The sequence below is a fragment of the Podarcis muralis genome, chromosome 1, assembly GCF_964188315.1.
Source record: "Podarcis muralis chromosome 1, rPodMur119.hap1.1, whole genome shotgun sequence".
NCBI lineage: Eukaryota > Metazoa > Chordata > Lepidosauria > Squamata > Lacertidae > Podarcis > Podarcis muralis.
Genome location: NC_135655.1, coordinates 31,419,130 through 31,437,836, shown reverse-complemented (window position 1 = coordinate 31,437,836; position 18,707 = coordinate 31,419,130). Strand labels below are relative to the sequence as shown.

The 18,707-nt window shown below is 43.4% G+C and overlaps 1 protein-coding gene across 2 annotated transcripts in view; it reads right to left on the bottom strand.

Moving 5' to 3' along the window:
* The window catches only part of LTBP2 (latent transforming growth factor beta binding protein 2), a 131,355-nt gene extending 112,996 nt beyond the window's left edge, over positions 1-18,359 (bottom strand). The window contains exons 1-2 of one of the 2 annotated variants that reach the window (XM_077925599.1): positions 17,389-18,359; positions 8,903-8,973 (exon numbers count right to left, since the gene is read on the bottom strand). In XM_077925599.1, the coding sequence (XP_077781725.1) occupies positions 8,903-8,973; positions 17,389-17,912 (595 nt within the window). In that variant the 5' untranslated portion in view covers positions 17,913-18,359. The remainder of the gene's footprint in view (positions 1-8,902; positions 8,974-17,388) is intronic. The other variant, XM_028719712.2, reaches the window with a different exon arrangement.
* Positions 18,360-18,707: the final 348 nt, after the last annotated feature.

Genomic DNA, 18,707 nt, shown 5'->3' with positions numbered 1-18,707 from the left:
CTCATCCAGACTTGCTCTTGTGCTGCGCTTTCCAGACACAGGCCTGCACTTTAAAGCTCCGTGCCTGGGGGTTGTTTTTTGTCCCAACACTTTCTCCACATTTTACCACTGAATCAAAGCAAAGTCTGCAGAAAACCCAGTTGCTATTTGCTCTAGTTCAGCAGTAAAGCGTCAGGACAAAAAACAACGATCGGTCACAGAGGTTTAAAGCCTTGTCCTGTGCCTAGAAAACATGGCACAAAAGAAGTCTGGATGAGCTCAAAGGTCACATCCACACTGTACGACATCCTGCCTAGTTTTTGGCTCTTAATCAGTCAGAAGGCAGGGCAAGGAATAAGGATCCAGCCTGTGCTGGATGGAGTAACACTCCCCCTGAAGACACATGTTCAGGATTTGGGGATGCTCCTGGACTCAGTCCTAAGCATTGGATGCTCAGCATTCAAGATGATCTTAACAGGTTGGAAAATTGAATTTCTATAGGGACAAACATAAGGTTCTACACTTAGGCCAAAGGAAATATACTGGTTCTGCAAGGCTTTGGCAAACCTTTGACTTTACACAAAGTTTTGCTAAAGGGCCGCTGGGGACAGAGAGGCAATTGGTCTCTTTGCTACTTGCATACAGTGGTACTTCAGGTTAAGCACTTAATTTGTTCTGGAGGTCTGTTCTTAACCTGAAACTGTTATTAACCTGAGGTGCCACTTTAGCTAATGGGGCCTCCCGCTGCCACCGCTGCATGATTTCTGTTCTCATCCTGAAGCAAAGTTCTTAACCCAAGGTACTATTTCTGGTTTAGTGGAGTCTGTAACCTGAAGCATCTGTAACCCGAGGTACCACTGTACTTGCAATTTCCCCTATTAAGCACTGTCCTTATGGAGAACCTTAAGCCAAAACTGGTACATAAAAATAACCAAACAGTAAAGTTTCCTCCTCTCCCTGCAGTTTCTGTGCTAACTTTAACTTGCCTCTAATCCTCCCACTTTCAGAGCAATGCTGCTGCCTGGCAGGGCATTCTCTCTCTCTCTCTCTCTCTCTCTCTCTCTCTCTCTCTCTCCCTGGGCATGCTGATGAATCCTGCACTTCCACATCATGCAAATGGATTTCGACAAAGCAGAAGCAGCCTCCATCTCCACTCCAGCACAAGCCTTGGCACGTTCAGACTAACAGCAGGAGCACTTGAGTGAGTGGAAGGCTTTAATCAGCCAGCAGCTTTGAAAACTAAGAGCTCGGAAGTGACACAGCCCAAAAGATAAGGTTATAAAAAGGCAGGCAGAGAAAGTATGACACTAGCCTAAGAACAAAGGGAAGAGATATAAGTGGTAGGAGACTCCCGGCTGTGTAAGTAGGCGCTGAATCCAGTCCTGGGCATGGTCTTGAATGGTCAGATCCAGGAGCTCCATTTTGTTCAGACAAATCTAGGCAGTTCAAATGCTTGTGCCACTTCGCACTTTTAGCCTACTTATAGAATACTGTTATAACGTTTTCAGGCCACATCTCCCTGAAAACAGAGGATGGAATTGAACATAGTGCTATATGGGGCATCCACATGGGGAATGAAGTCTGCTTGCATAACAGGACTTTTCCTCCCTGTCCTCCCCTTGCACACACACACCCAAACCTATTATGGGAGTTCCTGCCAGGGGCGAAACTAGGCTTTATTTCACCCAGGTCAAAGACCCATGTGTATCTGCATACACACACATGCTGTGAGACTCAATGATGCCCCTCTGGCGCCCCTGTAGCTATGGCTCTGGTTCCCCAACCCCAACCACATTTTGGGACTGCAGGGAGTACACAGGGAGTAAAGAAGAAGGGGAAGTCCTGTTGTATGACTGGACCTCATTCTGCACAAACACATAGTTGAATCCCACCCATAACATACTGGGTGAAATTCAACATACTGTAGCACTAAGGAGATCGCTCCATCAGTAAGTACAACGATTTGTCCTCTCCTCTCCCTGTGTGCTGTACTGGAGTGTGGATGTTTAAAGGGGAGAAGTTTGCACAAGCTTCCGCCAGCAGGTCCGATTAGAATCTGGCCCATTGCTTTTAGCATTTCATTTCTAACCATTTTAATTTTACCATTTTAGAGTTAGTATTTCCACATTTTGTTCACTTTTATATGCCACTTTGAATGTATTCCTACAGAAGGCTGATGACAACACCAACACCAATGTAGTTTATTAATTATTCTTGGTCCCCTGGTTATGACAAAAACTACCAACTTCCACAGTACACTAGAAGGCTAGTACTGAATACTCTGCAGTTCTGGAGAGCAAGCTCATTTCACAGGGAATAATCCTTCCTTCTGTGGGTGCATTTGTGGGCCCACCCAGAGTGGGGCAGTGTGCTGATCTCCCTCACCGCACTCAGTGTGTGCACATGAGCATTCAGCTCCTTCCAGATATGTGTGGTGTGTGACCATGTGGCGAAGGTTCGTGACCCAACATTCTGGTGGACAGCATGTGCTCATGTAACACTGTAGCCCTTGGAGTCAGCCAATTAGTCATATTTGTAACAGTTCCACAGCATTGTCTTCTGCCTGGAAATTCTCTATGAATTTCTCATTGTGTAATATACAAAGCTGTCATATACCAAGTCAGATTTTTCATGTGTCTGATCTGGTGCCATCTACTCTGACTTGCAGTATCTCTCCAAAATTTCAGTCCAAAACAATTTTTTCCTAGCCTGCTACCTTTTAGTTAGAGTTACAGTGGTGAGGGTGTTGAATTTGGGACATTGTGCATACAAAACACATGCTGCACTGGAATGTGTTTCTTCATGGCCAGATCCTACAACTTGGTTGCCTTAGCAGCATTTGCCCCTTATTATTTCAGACATTCTGCAAAGGGTTCCTATGGCTATTCCTGTGCTGTTTCTGAATCAAGGACACAAGCAGCTCCCAAGAGGCCTACTTTAAGAATTCCACAGAGAAAAATGCTCCAGTTGAGTCATTGTTCCCATCTGACTATCGTGATACTGCTAGGGCCCTGCTCAGCGGCAACCACCCAGTCAAGTAGTTCAGAAAGCTTTTCCCAGAGGTTTCTTACTTTGAGGTGAAGAGAAATAGTAAGTAGATGACAGAAATGAAGCACTTTTGGGGAGAGGCACTGCGGTCTGACAACCCATGAAAGTGGAATCAAACCACGAAACAGAAGAAGCTAGGAGATACCGGTAAGTACTGATATCTTTGGCCACCTCATGAGAAGAGAAGACTCCCTGGAAAAGACCCTGGTGTTGGGAAAGATGGAGGGCACAAGGAGAAGGGGACGACAGAGGACGAGATGGTTGGATAGTGTACTCGAAGCTACTAGCATGAGTTTAACCAAACTGCGGGAGGCAGTGGAAGATAGAAGTGCCTGGCGTGCTCTGGTCCATGGGGTCACAAAGAGTCGGACATGACTAAACGACTAAACAACAACACTGATATCTTTGGGGGCAGGAAGAGAGATCTGAAAAGGGTTTAATTTTCTTGGCTGAGCATGAGCAACCTCAATCCACTCTTTTTGTCAAAACAAATTGTCCAACACGCAGTTAATGAGCAGTCCAGCACATGATCAGAGTGTACCTGAATTAATTGCTCAGAAACACAGGACATATGAAGATCCGTGTGAACCACTTGGTAAATTATCGTTTCAGCACTTGCAGGCTTTTGGGAGAAGGCAGACTTCATCCCTAGCTCACCACACTGAAATCCTGGCAGCAGAGATTTGGGAATCTGTAACACCTTCTTCAAGTCTTGTTCCCCTTCTGTCTTATCATCCATTTCACACACAAAGGATAACTAGCTAGGCAAGGAGTTGGTGTGACATCCCAGCATGGACAAGTAACAGTGTGGCAGTGTCTGACTTCAAGGAATGCAGATGAGCTCAATGGAAACGTGTCTAAATTTCATGCAAACAGAATGCAGCCATAATGATAATATATAATGAGAAAGGTCGATTCTTAAAATCTGGGCAACAGCAGTAAAGGCACAAGGCAAGAGGACTATAGCAGGAATATCAAAGGATGGATGATGACAGCGTTAAGTACAGCAAGAATTTGAGGGTGGTAATTCAGTTCATATTATTGGATCTGTCCTGCCAGGTTCTCATTCAAACGCAATGCAATCTCAATGCTCATTTTATTCAAAACTTCAGAAATATGTTTTCAATATCCTTATGTCATTAGCACAATGGCAGAGTCATCAAGAGAAAATCCAATTAGTAAACATCATGGTTGCAATGTGTGAGAGGCTCCAGCAGGAACAAGGCAATGGCATGTGTGCAACACTGCTGTGGTTTACTTAGTCAACCACCATGCATTTAGTATAGCAGCCAGGATAATTTCTCTTTCTCTTTTTGTTTCACCCACCCATCTCACACACATCCAAATTAAACACTTAAGTTTTCTGCAAGAAACAATATGGGATCATCTAGGCAACAAGGGAACTTTCTAGGAAAGCATTCAGGAAAAGAAAGCTGAAGCAAAGAGCCTTCCTTTCTCAAGTTATTTTAACCCAGAGATAGCTAACCTGTGGTCCTCCAGATTTTGTTGGATTGTAATTCTCACCATCCCTTGCCATGCTAGAGTTGGAATTCAACATCTGGAAAGTCTCAGATTAGCTATTCCACTTTTAGCCATTATATCTGGCCATTCTCAGTTAAATGTGATTGTCATGAATTCTGCCTGTATAGCATTATGTAATAATGTTATGCTAACTTTTTAAACATGGCTCCCAATCACACCTACTCAATACGCAATGGTTCGAAGAAGTATTATTGAAGTCATATTGGGACTCAGCTGAATCTTTTTAATGTGTTTTTTTAAATGTTTAACACAATTAACACTGGTAGCCAAAACACAATTTTACAGATCACGTGGTCAATAATAAAATTTAAGAGTAAGTAATCAGGCTGCAGCTAATAAAGGGTACTGCTATTACAGAAGAAACAACTATAAAAACAAGTACCATTTAATCTCTCTCTGTTGGTACAACCTTTTCACTTTTAACTTGCCTCTCCCTCCAAATCTTTATCATCCAAGAGTCTTCTCATGTTGATGTATATGAGGGAAGTTGTTCAAACTGATAGCATGCTAAGGGATGTAATGTAATGACAAGTCCTACAGTGGTACCTTGGGTTACATACGCTTCAGGTTACAGACGCTTCAGGTTACAGACTCTGCTAACCCAGGAATAGTACCTCGGGTTAAGAACTTTGCTTCAGGATGAGAACAGAAATCGTGCTTCGGTGGCGTGGTGGCAGCTGGAGGCCCCATTAACTAAAGTGGTGCTTCAGGTTAAGAACAGTTTCAGGTTAAGAACGGACCTCCGGAACGAATTAAGTACTTAACCCGAGGTACCATTGTATTTTCATTATGCAATGACAAGTCCTATTCAGCACATTGGCAGATAGACAACTCCAACCCCACCAGCCAGGCATCTAATAGCTGCCAGATCTTTCAGATTTCACACCCTTGCTATACGTGCTTAGTGCCAATTTTTTAAAGGCTGAAAGCACCTGTTTCTTTACTTTAAATCAAAGGAAGGGGATGGCCTTGAAAACGACTCTACATCTGAATACAGGCCATTATTTTTCTGACTGATCATCATCTATTTTGCTGCCATTAGCTACTGGTTTGTTCACAGTCCATGCCACAAATTATATCCATCATTATTCGATTCAGTTTAGTCACACTTTCCCCTTGCTTTGCAGAAAATAAAGAGTGCCTTTTTCCTGCTTCTGCCCTTGCTCTTAACATTGCTGTCTTTACTGCTGATCCACTTTCTTCTGCATTAAGAAAAACTTGTTCATGCAACTTCAGCCCCGTGTTCTACTTAGATGGACAAATTCACAAAGGATTAGGCTATCAATGGCAGCTATTCCAGTTGACTATATGCTACCCTCAAGGTTCAGAGGCACTATGCCTCTGAACACTAGTTGCTGGGAATCATCATCAGGGAAGTGCTCTTGTGTTCCTGTCCTGCTTCTGGGCTTCCCATAGACTGACCATCATGGGAAGTAGGATGCTGGACTAAACAGGCCTTTGGTCTGATCCAGCTGTGTTTTGATGATTTCTGACTGCTAAAATTGGAAGCACACACTCCTTATTTTTCTCCATTTGCCATGCTTTTGTGTTTGTGAAACTATTCTGGTACAAGACAAAGCCACACAAACTGGCATTTTGAATATTCAGAGTAACCTGGACCTAATGCAAGGTCCTGGAGCTTTGAACCCAGCTAATGCTACTTCCATTTTGCAAAAATGTAGAATGTGTTGCATGCTTTCCTATACCTTAGCCAAAGAGCCCCACCCTTCACAGAACATAAGGAATGCCCACTCCAAGTTTAGAAAAGCAAAATGCTAATAGATGCTACAAAGCTAGCCCAGAGCCATGACATGTTTCTCAAGGAGACATTAATTTCTTTTTCACTATTGCCTTTATTATTTCCCATGAGTCTTCATTATTTCTAATGAAAGAAGACTGATTTACAGCAGCGATGGGAAACTTGTGGTTCTGTCCTGGTCTATGATTATTTTCCCAACAGTGAAAATGTCACATGAAAAATGTAACATGAAAAAAGGCATTCCTGGGCATTCAGTGGTGAATAGTCAGTCCTAGAGCCCAGACCTCCATAGTAAGCTGGGCACAGAAAGTAAAGAATGAAGTGATGATTTCAAAACTGGCATGGGGAAGAACTCCCATTTGGTCTGCATTTTAAAAGTGAACCAACTTAATTCACACCTCCCAGATTAATGCATGGATTTGAATGAAATTTAAATCTGGATTTTGCATTTCTCCAAATGCTTTGTGATAATGTTCTCAGCTCAAAAATTGTATAAACATACATTAAAATGAACATCTTAGGATAAAATATGCTTAGACATGGATACATTGAAATAAAAATATGCTTAGACATGCATACACTGAGGAGTCCTGTTGTTACTTTAACATATATAATTCTTTTTATATGTGCAACTGTTTTAACTATTTTCCTATATGTTCTCATTATATTGTAAATTGGTTCAGGATGCCTCATGGGAAGCGATTCATAAATGAAGTAAATAGTAATAATAAAAGACACAAATTTAAATACAGTATGGATATAAAAAAAAACTTCACAGATTAATGTGGAAGTAGGACAGAACAGAGACAGAAATAGATTGATCCATCCCTATTTCAAGCAAAACTCTGAAGTATTGTTCTGGGCAGCATGTTGAAGTTGTTCAGACAGGTTGTTGTGTGGAGAACTGTGATATCGGAAACAGCGAGTGCTAAATATGAATGTGGATGGGATTAAGTACTTCTTTATCATTCTTCTGGGGTTTTAGGGGATTGCCATGTTTGGAAGTTTAAAAGCATGCCTTTATACAAAGGTTAGCATAACGGACCAGTAACCTATGGGCTGCCCTGATTTACAATGTAATGAACTGCATCCCCAAGTTTCCAGCTCATATGGTTAATGATGTCATCATGGCCTCCCCATGAGCCCTTGTAAATCACTCCACTCTGTCCCTGTACCTATGAATATACTGAAAGTAAAACAGCCCTGCGGAAGGCCTCAGCTTACAAGATCCCATGTTTAAAATTAGAGAGGAATTGTTGAAGCAATAGCCTAAGCTGGTGGGGCGGGGGGTGGGGATTCCCACTAGGCTAGTCTCCGGGAAGCTATAAAGTGGAGGCAGAGATTTTCAGAGTCACCCAGTTTCAGATTAAACCCTTCTGCTCGGACCTCTTTAATAGATCAGCTCTCAGGAAAGTAACTGATTGGCAACCAAACAAAGACCTATGATCTCTCCCTATTATCTCCCTTGAGTGCAGTCATGCCCCATGAAAGACAGATTATCACATCCCTGCCTCTCCCAGTGCAGCCTTTTAACGAATTTTAATGAGCAAGTGGTTAAACTTCCTTGTGTTCTGGAACCAATCAGAACCATCACTTCGTGCAAAGGTTGTCCTTGTAATCATGTAACCTCATCCAGAAACTTGTCTGTGAGCCTTTCTTCACTCCCTTATGGCTTCCAGTTCCTGTTATTGTGGTTCAACATTGCAGGGCAAAACCAGAAACCCAGGAGCAAGTGCCCACATACAGAAAAGGTACTGCCTTATGTGTGGGTTTGTGTATCTCTCTCCCTGTATGTGGACTGCATCATCTGCACTATCCCCATGATTCCCCCAGTCAGCTACTTTTGACTACTTCTGTATGTTGTCTGTAGCCAGGAAAAGAAACCAATCAACCCAATATGATTGGTATTCGTTCCTTTTGTTGTTGTTCTTTAAGACTGCAAGCGATACGTAATTAAAGTTTTCTTTTTACATTGTTTTGGCATTTCCTTTACATTGAAATGAAGTTACGTAAGCTATATGGTTTCAAAACTTGTGTTGAATAGAGGACAGCAAGACAAGTAACATAGCATTCGGCAGAAATGGAACTGCATCGCTGATTATGACAAATACAGGTTGGAGCAGAAATGGCTACCCTCTTAAATCACTATCAATAACTGAGGTAGGTCTAGGTAGAAATCCCTCCCACAACACCTTATGTGGTGACACGCCTCTCTCATCCTACAAATCCATCCTTTTGCATTAAACCTGTGTTTTAATACACCACAAGAAAACTTTAGTCAACACGCATGTTCATTTGAATGCCTGAACGCATCTATTTGTGTGTGGGCTCCCTTCAGGCCCAGTTTTGTGGTCATTTTCTATTCAGCTGGTTCATTCCAGAAGTGAATGGGAGAGGTACAGTATGTGTCTATGACCATCATCCCCACCCCAAAGCTTGTTGACCACACTTCTTAAATGCCTGAACAGGGCTTAGGTGCACCTGTGCCCCTTACTATGGGAACTGAGACTGTATAATAAAAGCACTTCCTAATATAATAATCACTGAGAAGATGATTTTATTCTTTATACTCACGTTTAATACACCGATTGGTCCCAGGAGCTGTTGTCCACCCTGAGCAGCACTGACCCCCACAGACATTTGGCCTAGAAAATTGAAAAAAAATAAAAATAATTTAGGAATGGTACATTGGTTGCACCTTGAACCCCCTCCCCTTTATTTAGCTATTGTTATCTCCTTCCTAAAGTGCCTGAACTTCCATTAAGAAACCTCAGCTGGCATCTGCATGGTTGAAATTTAAAAAGGAGAGATTCCCTCATCTACAGGTACCAGTGACAAGAATGACATTTGTGATACATATGGTTTTAGAGCAGGGATAGGGAACCTGGGGCATTCCAGATCTTTATATATATATATAAATTTTCCAATATAAAATTATACAAAGAAAACATCCAATTTATCACCAACATCATATTTTTGGACTTCCATCAACTCGTCCAATAATTCTCCGTCTTAATCACTTCTTTCACATTCCCTAATTGATATTGCACTATAATGATAGCTTAATCTATCTTATTTTTTATACAATATTTCTACTATTAATTTTTCACAGAACTTCCTGAAAACTTACAAACGTTATCTGGTCATTACATATACTTTTCATATAATCTGTAAATTTAGTCCAGTCTTCAGTGAATTTCTGGTCTCGCCGGTTCCGGATCCTTCCTGTTAATTTATCAAGTTCTGCATATTCCATTAATTTCATTCTCCACTCTTGGATCGTTGGTAATTCTTCTTGTTTCCATTTCTGGGCCAGTAATATTCTTGCTGCTGTTACTGCATACAAAAACAACTTCCATTCTTTTTTATTGATTTCATTTCCTATTATTCCTAACATAAATGCTTCTGGTTTCTTTACAAATGTATATTTCAACATTTTTTTTAACTCATTATATATCATTTCCCAGAAGCATTTCACTTTTTTGCACTCCCACCACATATGGTAAAATGTTCCCTCTTTTTCTTTACACTTCCAACATTTATTACTTACTTTATACATTTTTGCTAATTTTACTGGTGTTACGTACCATCTATATATCATTCCAGATCTTGTTGGACTTCAACACACCTCAGCCTCATCCAGCATGGTCCATGATGAGGAATTAAAGGACTTGTAGTCTCAGGTCCCCTACTGCTGTTCTAGAGCAGGGTAGTAAATGTGGTGCCCTCAAGATATTGTGGCCTACAAAACCTATAATTCCTGACCACTGGTAATGCTGGATGGGGCTTCTGGGAGTTGTAGTCCAAAGCATATGGAGGGTTAGGGGTGGTTATGCTAAACTACTCCAAGACATTATGTAGCATTGCTGTGTACTCTTGAACATATAGCAGAATCTAATGGGTGTTTCCTTTAAAAATTAAGAAGATTGGCCTTTTTTGTGCAATTTGTTGAAGTGTTTTTTCTAAGCTGCTGACAACCTCAGATTATGTTTTCCCCAGGCCAACCGTGTTAATGCAAAGAAGGCAGTAGCATAGCTTCCTATTCCTGCTCAAGGATTTGTAAACTGGGATCTTGCAAAACTGATGGAGAGGAGTGCAAAGTAGGAAAACATTTCCGGTACTTTCCTCAACTTATTGGCACAACCTGGCAGCAATTCCTGTAGGCAGGAAGACTCACCATGCTACGAGAAAAGCTCTGGCTGTAAACCAAACCAGCAATTCCTGATGGAATAAGCTCCAGAACCTTGGCATACAGTAAGTCCCATTGGAATCTAGTACACATGTGCAGCTTGTTCACATTAAAAACAAGTTATATTGCCCACACCTGGCTACCTTCCTTAGGATAAAAAAAGCTGCTTAAACACACACATACACCTTGCAGCAGCATGTCACAAACTTCCAATAACCATGTAACACTTTAACACAATTAAAGCCGGAAGCATACTTCTTTCTTACATACAAAACAGTTTCCTTCTACAAATGTATAAGGAAGACGTGCCTTCCCACTGAGGACCCTGTTCCCTGTCATTCTTCTGACTGTGCTTCATGTTTGGAAACCTTGGCCAGTGATCCATGCAGAGAAACAACAGCCTCCTATGAGGAACAGTAGATCTGCTGCATCTCTGCATTGGGAACAGCTGAATGATCAAATCACGGCTGATGTAGACACACTAGTAAATGGGCAAAGGGAAGAAGCCCTATGTCCATCCAGGTGGTCAAAGGGAGGGGGAGACTGTACCCTTTACAGCTGGTGATTGTACACCAGCAGTGTTGCAGGCGAAGGGCTGCAAGGTTAGCACCATGCAGGGAAACAGCTGTTCTGTGAAAGGTCATACAATTCTCAGCAGCCTTAACAAACTACACTTCCTAGGATTCTTTGGGGGAAGCCCTGACTGTTAAAGGGGCTAAGGAGTGCTTTAGATGTATGGCATGGGTGTTTGTTCATTCTCTCCCTCCCTCCCTCCCTCCTTCTCTCTCCCCCTATTTAAAGGCTAACTGATGCAAAGGAGAGCAAGGAGGGGAGGCTGTGGGCCCCTGCATTAAAGCGATGCATTGTTTACACAGTGGATTTTTCAGCAAGGGTAAGGAAGGTGTTCATTATAAGTAGGCAAAAGCTTCAGAACCTTAAAATAACTGTTCCTCTTCTTTTATGATGCTAACAATTCATAAACACTGAAGTACAGATGGACACTTGTTGGGTTTGGCACCAGGGTTATAGAGGTTATGAGGAAAACGCTGGTTCTTTCCATTCATTTCTTTGAAGGCCCATCTGGAAATGTGGCAGCCCTGCTTCAGAGGAAGGCTAGAAAGGTTTCAGGTCCTAGTGCCTGTTCTGTTAGGATACCTTCCGCCACAAACCTGGTGCCCTCTAGATCTGGATACCCCTCACATGCTGATGAACATGGTGGAACACCAGGATCTCATCTATCAGCTACACCCTCCACCATCCAGACGTTTGGCTTCAGTGCAAAGGGGCCAAATGAACATTCAGATGTACTCATCTAGAGCTTCTCAATACAAGTGGGGGACCCTGAGTCAATCAGGGTTCACCCTCACATGGAGAAGCCCTGTGGACAAACCTCCATCTGCATGCAGCCTCTTCATACTGATGTCAAACCTACACAGAACATAGCAGGCAGGCATGATCCTGTTCTCATCTCGTATGTTTTAAAATTTATGAAGGGGCATTATCATGTGAGCCCCTCCCTGTAGCTATCCACTTGTCAAAATTGACCCACAAAGTGGGGGGGGGGTCTGCAGGGAGCACACTGGCAAAGCAGCAGAGAGCAGGATGGTACTATCTGTTCATCCTACAGAGGTCTGAGCAAGATTTAAACCATGCTCCATCAGCTTATGAGTGAAAGATAAACCAAGCATCTTTGGCTACACACACCAGCTCCCAACACACAGTTGAATCTCATCTTCCACCCATTAGCTGACATGACCTGCCTATTGGAGTGACACCAGCTAATTAACAGTTTGGTGTGGTTTGGGGGGGGGGGACAGCCTCGTGGGCCAAATTGGACTCCCTGGTGGGCCAAGACTGACTTGTGGCCTGGAGGTTCCCCAGCCCTGCTATAAAGGGTAAGGGTGCTGTGGGTTAAACCACAGAGCCTAGGGCTTGCTGATCAGAAGGTCGGCGGTTTGAATCCCCGCGACGGGGTGACCTTCTATTGCTCGGTCCCAGCTCCTGCCCACCTAGCAGTTTGAAAGCACAAAGTGCAAGTAGATAAATGGGTACTGCTCCAGTGGGAACGTAAATGGCATTTCCGTGTGCTGCTCTGGTTCACCAGAAGCGGCTTAGTCATGCTGGCCCCATGACCCGGAAAAACTGTCTGCAGACAAACGCCTGCTCCCTCGGCCGATAGAGTGAGATGGGCACTCAACCCCAGAGTCATCCATGACTGGACCTAATGGTCAGGGTCCCTTTACCTTTACTAGAACCACAGATTATGAAAGAAATTTGTTCTTCAGACCCCCAAGCAAATACAACAGGGCAATCCCATACATTATATGGCAGCACACCTGGCTATTGTGACCAAGAATGCATTTGATGGAGAGTTGCAATTGACCCTGGCTCTTCAGTCAATGGACATGTGTGGTACATGACTGTCCAAATAAGCATACATGTTAAGAACGTTAGGTGTGCAACCAAAAAACATTATATGGGGTGCGGCTCCAAAACTATCCCCAGAATTAGAAAAATGCATGTGAACAGCCATCATTGGCAGGAGCAGCAGCAAAAGCACGTCACACTGAGGATGGAGAAAGCTTTCTCCAGAGTTTTGAACTACATTTCCCATCAGTCCCAGCCAGTATGGCCAATGGTCAGGGGTGATGCATCTGGAGGGTGCCACATTAGGAAAGGCTGGAGTAAGGAAAGGGACATAGTCTTCTCCACTTCCTATTAAAGAGCATTTTAATGGGTAACTGCATGCTTTGTGGGTTCTGGCAGTGGCTTTGGGCTACGGAGATGACTAAAGGGGCTGTTACTTTCCCCTTGCACAATAAGCAACCGCCCGCCCCCCCAAGCATCTGGTTATATTTAAACAATTTACTCAACATTTGAGTGGCTTGAATGTGGTGTGGTTTTCCTTGCCTCATAAAGAATTCAAAATAAATGCCTGCAGCTTTGAGGACCACAGCATGTTTATAGGAGGGAGAAGGATGATGCGCCAAGGAGAAGCCAGCATCCTACAAGTGAGCAGGGAAGCAGACTCCCCACCTACTCGTGCTGTGCTGGCTTTGTGGCATGCTCAACTAGCAATGCCCAGTCAGCCTGTGGATTCCCTACAAAGCAGGGGCTGAAGCAGGGGAAACTATGCCCCAGCTGTGGTTTTCCAGTTGAAACTGTCTCTCAGTCCAGTATATCTGAAGGAGCGTCTCCTCCCCCATCATTCTGCCCGGACACTGAGGTCCAGCTCCGAGGGCCTTCTGGCGGTTCCCTCACTGCGAGAGGCCAAGTTACAGGGAACCAGGCAGAGCGCCTTCTCGGTAGTGGCGCCCGCCCTGTGGAACGCCCTCCCATCAGATGTCAAAGCGATAAACATCTACCTGACATTCAGAAGACATCTGAAGGCAGCCCTGTTCAGGGAAGTTTTTAATATGTGACATTTTAGTGTATCTTTCATCTTTGTTGGAAGCCGCCCAGAGTGGCTGGGGAAACCCAGCCAGATGGGCGGGGTACAAATAATTTTTTATTATTATTATTATTATTATTATTATTATTATTATTATTATTATTATCTCTCTTTCTCTCTTTCCAGAAAGGGATATTTCCAATCACAGACCCTTGGTTTCAGGGGAAATAGGCAGAGGAAGAGCTCTGCTCCTCTCCCAACCCCCTGCCCCATTGTTAAGGATGGCTGGATATCTTAATTTCAATATCTCTCACTTTCTCATTTTTTTCCAACCATACGTTCAGCTGTCCACATTTCCACACCAGTTTGGATTTTTCATTTATTTTTAAGTCCTCGTGCAAGTTGATCAGCATTTTGGTGCAAAGGTTTCCTAATATGCAACATTGTGTGCACACAATGTTACCTAATGTACACATTTTTGCAAAGCAACTTTTCCTAACAGAATGCATTTTTCCATCTTATGTTCCCTAATATATGCATTTATAGGCACACACTGAGTAGCATATGCATTTTTGCACACAATCTGTAGCTGGAGAGCTGCATTCCAAAATTCAGAGAAGTGCAAATTCCGAAGTGTGTGTGTGTGTGTTTCAGTTTGCATCTTGTTGCCATAAATTGCAAACTGATCTGAATTTCTCCCTCATCTCAACCCACAGTGCACATTAAATTAACCATAGTTCAGTGGTAGAGCATCTGCTTTCCAGAAGAAGACGCCAGGTTCAATCCCTGACATTCCCAGGTAAGGCTGGGATAGACTCCCTATCTTAAATCCTGGAGAGACTCTGCCAGCCAGTGGAAGCCATCCTAATCAGTTTCTGATGTTCCTACACTCCTGGGAGCTGCTTTATAGTGATTCAACAGCAGATCCAATTCTGCATGCAGCTCTATGTCCAGCATGCATCAACAAAGTAGTTTGCTGACTGCACTCCTTTTGAAGCCTTATTTACATGGGAATATAGGTAGAAGCAAGAGTAAGGATTGCCAAATACTCCGTTTTTTAAAAAAATGAAGCATATATTTGACATCTGTGAAGTTGACATTCTCTAGGCCAGTGTCCATGCGAGAGATCTTTGCTGGGATGAATTTATCTGGCTTGACCCTTAAGCAGTGTAGTACAAGCTAACACCTTCCTGAGGTCTGCTGTTCTTGCAGCCGGAGGAGCAAGACGACATTAAAGAGTCCATACATGTGAGGAGGAAGGATCTAACCCTCTCTCCCTACACTAGAGTCCTTTTCCAGAGTGTCACTATTTTTGGGTGGGATTCAATCACATATTGCTGGCAAATTCAGGTTGCATTGTTATACAGTGGTACCTCAGGTTACAGACGCTTCAGGTTACAGACACTTCAGGTTACAGATTACGCTAACCCAGAAATAGTACCTCAGGTTAAGAACTTTGCTTCAGGATGAGAACAGAAATCATGTGGCGGTGGCGCAGTGGTAGTGGGAGGTCCCATTAGCTAAAGTGATACCTCAGGTTAAGTACAGTTTCAGGTTAAGAATGGACCTCCAGAACGAATTAAGTTCTTAACCCAAGGTACCACTGTAGTTGCTTGGGAGGTCTTGCACAACAAATTCCCTCCCCTCAAAAGTCATCCTTTTTGTAATAAGGAAAGTGACAGGGAAATGCACTGGAAAATATGGAATAAGACTTGGGAATCAATGTACACATGGCATTAGCCACGATCCATATCTGCCCTGTCATTTCTACACAGGAAATACTGGAAAGGGCACATGTGGGACATCAGCACCTCACAGAATGCAGGAGACAAGTTCAAGTGCTGGGGTGATAGCAGCACAGTGAATCACCAGAGTCTCTTAAAAGCAGCAGAGGGACCTAGCCTAACTCAGACAGAGAGCGCTCCCTAGGAGCAGATTTTAAAATAGCAACACAGCTTGAGGGATGTTCATAAAAGCCTCCCTGTTCATTACTACAGCAGTTCTCAAACTTTGTGTGTGTGGACAACTTGAACATTGCTGGGGGTCTTGGTGGAACATTAAACTATCTGTTCCCTACTGGCATCATCATTTAAAAAACAGTGCCATGTTATTTATTTGTTTCTATTAAAAAAATATTTATATGCCACTATACCACAAAAATATATCCGTGGTTTATAACATTGAAAAGATTTTTGAAAAATATAATAAAAGTGAAAAAATAAAACAAAAACAATCTCATGAACATCACAGGCCCTAGACCAATGCCTTGTTAGCCTTTTTGATCAATCTGATCCTGTTTAAAGCAGTCTCCGGTTCTGTTCTCAGAGAAAAAGCACCAAGTACATATATTCTCACCTGTTCTGCACCATTTCCATGAACCACCTGAAAGGAGCATGCAGACCATCAGTGATCCACAGACCACAGTCTGAGAACATCTGCACTATACAAGCTCCTTGGATGAAGAACATAATGCAGACAACTGAAATAATATTCCCACTACCACCAATGAAAAAAAATGCAACCCCAGTAGTCCTGTTTAATACATTACAAGTACATTCTAAGTGGCCTGATATATTCCATGGGGCTGTAAGATCAACACAGTTAAGCAAGCAATAATACTAATAAAGTAGACATCACAGAACCAAGATTTTTATGCAAGAAAAAGATGTGTGGGAACTATACTTTGTTTAGATTCGTTTTACATAGGTGGTCAGGTTACTTAACACCATCTTCTTAAAAAATCAACAGATCCATAGCATTAAAAAAAGGGCAGTAACACAGGCACATCATAATGCACAGAAAACAGTCCATCTGCACACCAAAACCTTGACATGTGCAGCAAACCCCACAGCCTGGAAATCAAAGTGGATTTTTTTTTTTGTACACACGAATGGCACATGAATACTTTGTGAACATCTTGAGCAAAAGCACATCCACCACAATGACAGTGGGTGTGTGTGTTAAATGCACTGAGTGTCTCAATGTGTATGCATATTGCACAGGCAGTGAATAGGCCTTGGACATGTATACGGTGTGTATATATATATATATATATACACACACACACACACACACACACACACACACACACACACCACACTGAAACTATCAGTTGTGACGTTTCTAATCACCTTTAGGTACATCTCCCTCAAGTACAGATGACAGAAGAGCCTAAGCAGACCACAGATCATATTGTTGCTATGCATGGGACAGTGCTGTGCATTGTTGCTATACATTGCACGGTCTTAATATTCTTTTGTGATACAAGATCTGGCTAGTTCGCTCTTTCTTTGAAAAAGGTGGGCATTTTCTGGGACAACATCATTGCAACTAGATTCTGGGTTAGCTGCCATGCCCTGATAACTAAAGTTTGACAGCAAAACTGCCATCATAGCTCTGCTCTGACTGTGAGGAAGCAGCTGTCAAATCTTGCAAGTACTGTACCTTGCTTGACAGTTTGAAAGCGGTTTCTGCACTTACCCTACCATTCGGCTTCGGGAGTTTTGCATCCTCAGCTGTGTCGCTGTCTGTGGCCTCGGCCCATTCCTTGGCCACTGGTGTGAGGTGTCCACTCTCTGTCTCTGTGGAGTCCAGCTTGGGCTTCTGCCGGGAGCATCAGCTCTTGTCCCAGGATTGATGGATTGGGATCTGACATTGGTGGGAGCAGGGAGCTTGCGGTCTGTGGGAGCAGAGTGCGGCTTTCTGTTTTCCCTCCCTGCCAAGTTTCTCACCCAGGCGTTAGAGGCTACATCCGTCTTAGGGGTGACAGGAACATGATCCAAGGGAGTAGGGGAACTGTGTACCTGGAACAAACTGAATACTTTGTTTGCGGGTCCTGAACTCCCCTGGCTCCGGAATCTCAGCTGAGTCGTTTCTCTGCTTCCGGAGTCAGCTCTGAAGGAAGGACTTGGGTCAAATTGCCCAGCAAAGTCTCTCTGACATTCGCCAACCCCTACGAAAAGAGCTACAGTAAATGGGAGAAGGCTCCTCCAGGATCCCTTCATGGTTTCTGTCCAAGAGGGAAAGCACTCAGTTCTTGAACTGGAAGTTTCATATAACTGAGAGTGCAACTGGAGTTTAGAAAAAAGAAGAGGAGGAGGAGGAGGAAGAAAGGGCAGCTGGGCTAAATTCCTCAGGCACGTTTGGAAGCCATTCACATCTTCAGGTACATGTAGGCAAAAGGCTTAATCAGTACCTGCTGTCTTGGAGGGGAAGGAATGCTCAGAGGGGCAGGAGCACAGAGAAAGCCCAACGGTGCAGGTTTCCCAAAGCTGCAGCTGCAGTCCTCATACCTTAGAAAGAATGAGAACGCCCCGTCTTTCCTCTCCCCGTCCCCTCTCTCCCTCTGGCTGTCAGAGCGTGTGTTCCTTGAAGACAGCTCCAAGCACCTTCTCACTTGCCTCTGGCACTGGCTGGCTCTGGAGAGGATGGACAGTTTTATTTTTGGAAACCTCCCCCTTTTGTGCCTTTTTGATGCTGACATCGCCCCTCTCCAGAGGACACAGCTCAGCCCCCCTCCTTACAAGAGACATTCCAGCAACACCCACTTTGGCAAAGGGAAACAATTTACAAGACAGAACTATTAACCCATGAGCAACCGGAGAGGCCCATTCAAAGCTTATGCAAAAAAAAAAGTTTGCTCTTAAAGTGTGTGTGTGTGTGTGTGTGTGTGTGTGTAACACACATACACGCTTTCTCTCTCTCTCTCTCTCTCTCTCTCTCTCTCACACACACACACACACACACACACACATCATACTGCAAGCTGGCTTCCTGAATTTGCAGCACAAGCTAAAATT